The 5000-nt window shown below is 43.1% G+C and overlaps 1 protein-coding gene across 1 annotated transcript in view; it reads right to left on the bottom strand.

Moving 5' to 3' along the window:
• dchs1b (dachsous cadherin-related 1b) overlaps positions 1-5000 on the bottom strand; it is a 92164-nt gene that overhangs the window by 58023 nt on the left and 29141 nt on the right. The window contains exon 12 of the mRNA XM_052521741.1: positions 4063-4178. Within this exon, the coding sequence (XP_052377701.1) occupies positions 4063-4178 (116 nt within the window). The remainder of the gene's footprint in view (positions 1-4062; positions 4179-5000) is intronic.

Below are 5000 nucleotides of genomic sequence, written 5' to 3'. Positions count from 1 at the left end.
ATAACATATCAAAGGGATTCCTCTGCTTCTCCAGCCATAATACAACCAGATTCCCATGAACACATCTGTCATGAGAGGAAAACCAAAGAATTCAAATGCATCTCAAATGCCACCCTATCCCCTATATAGTGCACTACTATAGACCAGAGCCCTATGGCACCCTATTCCCTATATAGTGTACTATTTTAGACCAGAGCCCTATGGCACCCTATTCCCTATATAGTGCACTATTTTAGACCAGAGCCCTATGGCACCCTATTCCCTATATAGTGCACTATTTTAGACCAGAGCCCTATGGCACCCTAATCCCTATATAGTGCACTACTATAGACCAGAGTCCTATGGGCCATTTGGGACTCAAGAGTACACAGCAATTACGGTTAATGTGCCTTGCTCAAGGGCACATCGACCGATTTTTTTTCTCACGTAGTCGGCTTGGGGATTCAAACCAGCAAACCTTTCGTTTACTGTGCCCAACGCTCTTAATATCGCTCTGAGGCATTGAAAGATGCTCTGTTGAATGAGCTGAGGGGTTAAGGAATGTTTTAACGGCCAGAGGCTCTGTAGACACAACTCAGGAGCAAATCTTGGTTGAAATCACAGGAGGCTGTTGAGTGGAGGACGGCTCATAAAAAAACATGTCTGGACTGATGGACCAATGGAATATCATCAAACGCATGTTCTGTTTCAGCTGTTCTGTTTCAGCTGTTCTGTTTCAGCTGTTCTATTTCAGCTGTTCTATTTCAGCTGTTCTGTTTCAGCTGTTCTGTTTCAGCTGTTCTGTTTCAGCTGTTCTATTTCAGCTGTTCTGTTTCAGCTGTTCTGTTTCAGCTGTTCTATTTCAGCTGTTCTGTTTCAGCTGTTCTGTTTCAGCTGTTCTGTTTCAGCTGTTCTGTTTCAGCTGTTCTGTTTCAGCTGTTCTGTTTCAGCTGTTCTGTTTCAGCTATTCTGTTTCAGCTGTTCTGTTTCAGCTGTTCTGTTTCAGCTGTTCTGTTTCAGCTGTTCTATTTCAGCTGTTCTGTTTCAGCTGTTCTGTTTCAGCTGTTCTGTTTCAGCTGTTCTGTTTCAGCTGTTCTGTTTCAGCTGTTCTGTTTCAGCTGTTCTGTTTCAGCTGTTCTGTTTCAGCTGTTCTGTTTCAGCTGTTCTGTTTCAGCTGTTCTGTTTCAGCTGTTCTGTTTCAGCTGTTCTGTTTCAGCTGTTCTGTTTCAGCTGTTCTATTTCAGCTGTTCTGTTTCAGCTGTTCTGTTTCAGCTGTTCTGTTTCAGCTGTTCTGTTTCAGCTGTTCTATTTCAGCTGTTCTGTTTCAGCTGTTCTATTTCAGCTGTTCTGTTTCAGCTGTTTTGTTTCAGCTGTTCTGTTTCAGCTGTTCTATTTCAGCTGTTCTGTTTCAGCTGTTCTATTTCAGCTGTTCTGTTTCAGCTGTTCTATTTCAGCTGTTCTGTTTCAGCTGTTCTGTTTCAGCTGTCTTTGTGCTTGTCTCCAACCCCCTCCCTCTCCAGTTGTCACCCATCTTCCCCATTATCCCCTGTGTATTTATACCTGTGTTCTCTGTTTGTCTGTCGTCAGTTCGTTTATGTTTCGTCTAGCCTACCAGCGTTTTCCTCCTCAGCTCCTGTCTCTCGGTTGTTCCTGTTCTCTAGTTTTCCGGGTGTTTACCATTCTTCCTGCCCCTGACCCTGTGCCTGCCTGCAGTCCTGACCCCGAACCTGACCTGTGGGTTTACCTGTCCCTGTTTAAGGAATAAACTTTAGTTTCTTCAAACACTGTCTGCACCTGGGTTATACCTTAAAACGTGATAGAAGCCAAAGTGTTTGATGTATTTGATACTGATACTGCTCCAGCCATTACCACGAGACCATCCTCCCCAAGGTGCCACCAATCACCTGTGGCTGAAATACTATTTGAAATGATTTATAATACTCTATCTGAGCTTGACTGGCGCAATGGAACCAATAGAACAGTGACACGGGTTACAAAACCCCGCCCATCCAGGAAGACAAGAAGAAAAACATGCTGAAAGTATCGGAAAGATTTCAAATAGTATTTAAACCCAGGCCTGCTCAGGAGTGGGATGTAATGGCTTGTAATGTGTCCATGGAAACTTGTGGTAGTTCAAGCCGCTATGGTAGGGATAATGATTAAGGTCGATGATGTAACTCTATAGAATAAGCCTGCATGATAAAGACTCCAATGTGTTAAATCAATAAGGGACCAACTCCAGAATAATACTATATGAGTGAAACATCAGTCCAGACCAACAGGTAGGGCGTCTCTAAAGACTGTAAAACGTTGAAATCTGTACCCTGCTTGGAAATAAATATAGAAAGTATTCAGACCCCTTGACTTTGTCCACATGTTGTTATGTTACAGCCTAGTTCTAAAATGGATTAAAATCGTTTTTCCCCTCATCAATCTATACACAATACCCTATAATGACATCACAATACCCTATAATGACATCACAATACCCTATAATGACATCACAATACCCTACAATGACATCACAATACCCTATAATGACATCGCAATACCCCATAATGACATCACAATACCCCATAATGACATCGCAATACCCCATAATGACATCACAATACCCTATAATGCCATCACAATACCCCATAATGACATCACAATACCCTATAATGACGAAGCAAAAACAGGTTTTTATAAATGTTTGCTCATTTCTAAAAAAATGTTTTAAAAAATTAAATATCACATTTTACGTAAGTATTCAGACCCTTTACTCAGTACTTTGCTGAAGCACCTTTGGCAGCGATTACAGTCTTCAGTCTTCTTGGGTATGACGCTACAAGCTTGGCACACCTGTATTTGGGGAGTTTCTCCCATTCTTCTCTGCAGATCCTCTCAAGCTCTGTCAGGTTGGATGGGGAGCGTCGCTACACAGCTATTTTCAGGTCTCTCCAGAGAAGTTAGATCGGGTTCAAGTCTGGGCTCTGGCTGGGCCACTCAAGGACATTCAGAGACTTGTCCTGAAGCCACTCCGGCATTGTCTTGGCTGTGTGCTTAGGTGAACCTTCACCCCAGTCTAAGGTCCTGAGTGCTCCGGAGCAGGTCTCCATCAAGGATCTCTCTGTACTTTGCTCTGTTCATCTTTCCCTCGATCCTGACTAGTCTCCCAGTCCCTGCCGCTGAAAAACATCCCCACAGCATGATGCTGCCACCACCATGCTTCAGCGTAGGGATGGTGCCAGGTTTCCTACAGACGTGACGCCTGGAACTTATTTAATTTAGCAGGCATGCCTCAACAATTCCTTCGAACTCATGGCTTGGTTTTTTCTCTGACATGCACTGTCAACTGTGGGACCTTATATAGACAGGTGTGTGCCAAATCATGTCCAATGAATTTAATTTACCACAGGTGGACCCCAATCAAGTTGTAGAAACATCTCAAGGATGATCAATGGAAACAGGATGCACCTGAGCTCAATTTAGAATCTCATAGCAAAGGGTCTGAATACTTATTTTTAAAATGTATTTCTGTTTTTTATCTTTAATACATTTATAAGAATTTCAAAATAACCGTTTTTGCTTTGTCATTATGGGGTATTTGTGTGTAGATTGCTGAGGAATTAATTTTATTTAATCAATTTTAGAACTAGGCTGTAAACGTAAAAAAAATGTGGAAAAAGTGAAGGGGTCTGAACACTTTCCAAAGGCACTGAATATGATTCTCCCTGTGCTATGGTCTGAGACAGAGGTCGCAGGGTTAAGGAGAATTACAGGTGTAGGATCTTAATTTGACCTGTATTGACGGAGCAAAAATAATCCCGCTGCAACTGGATTTGAACATTTAGTCCATTGTTTGATATGTGGTTAGGCTATTAGCTGGTCAAAATTAGGCTACATAACATGTGGAATACTATTAATATAACCGTGTGAGTTTGAACTTTCAGTGAATTCATGCTTTTCCTGCGGCTCAGGAACAAAAGAGTGATCAAATTAAGATCCTCCATCTGTAGGATTGAGTCTGTGTTAGAAGTCTCAGTAGTGTTAGGATCTTACTCGTGTCAGAGGCCTGGGGTTAAGGGTCAGAAGTCTTACCGGTGTTGGGGTTGAGGCTGAAGCGTCCAGCGCTGTTCCCTAATTGGATGCTGTAGGACACTCGTCCGTTCTCTCCCTCATCCTCGTCACGAGCCATCACGTACACAACCACGAACCTGACAATACACAGAAACACACAGCAAATAGTCAGGACCTGGACCTTAAATGTCCAGCTAGGTTCTTGGCATCAATCTTTTACTTTAATTTGTGATTCAGGCCTCAACCATGTCTCCTCTTGACAAGGTCTACAGAGTTCTCCTCTTGACAAGGTCTACAGAGTTCTCCTCTTGACAAGGTCTACAGAGTTCTCCTCTTGACAAGGTCTACAGAGTTCTCCTCTTGACAAGGTCTACAGAGTTCTCCTCTTGACAAGGTCTACAGAGTTCTCCTCTTGACAAGGTCAACAGGTTTCTCCTCTTGACAAGGTCTACAGAGTTCTCCTCTTGACAAGGTCTACAGAGTTCTCCTCTTGACAAGGTCTACAGAGTTCTCCTCTTGACAAGGTCTACAGAGTTCTCCTCTTGACAAGGTCAACAGGTTTCTCCTCTTGACAAGGTCAACAGGTTTCTCCTCTTGACAAGGTCTACAGAGTTCTCCTCTTGACAAGGTCAACAGGTTTCTCCTCTTGACAAGGTCTACAGAGTTCTCCTCTTGACAAGGTCTACAGAGTTCTCCTCTTGACAAGTTCTACAGGTTTCTCCTCTTGACAAGGTCAACAGGTTTCTCCTCTTGACAAGGTCTACAGAGTTCTCCTCTTGACAAGGTCTACAGAGTTCTCCTCTTGACAAGGTCTACAGAGTTCTCCTCTTGACAAGGTCAACAGGTTTCTCCTCTTGACAAGGTCTACAGAGTTCTCCTCTTGACAAGGTCAACAGGTTTCTCCTCTTGACAAGGTCTACAGAGTTCTCCTCTTGACAAGGTCTACAGAGTTCTCCTCT

Source organism: Oncorhynchus keta, chromosome 6 (genome assembly GCF_023373465.1).
Source record: "Oncorhynchus keta strain PuntledgeMale-10-30-2019 chromosome 6, Oket_V2, whole genome shotgun sequence".
NCBI classification, from domain to species: domain Eukaryota; kingdom Metazoa; phylum Chordata; class Actinopteri; order Salmoniformes; family Salmonidae; genus Oncorhynchus; species Oncorhynchus keta.
Note: the sequence above shows the minus strand (reverse complement) of the source record. Positions and strands in the feature narration are given on the sequence as shown.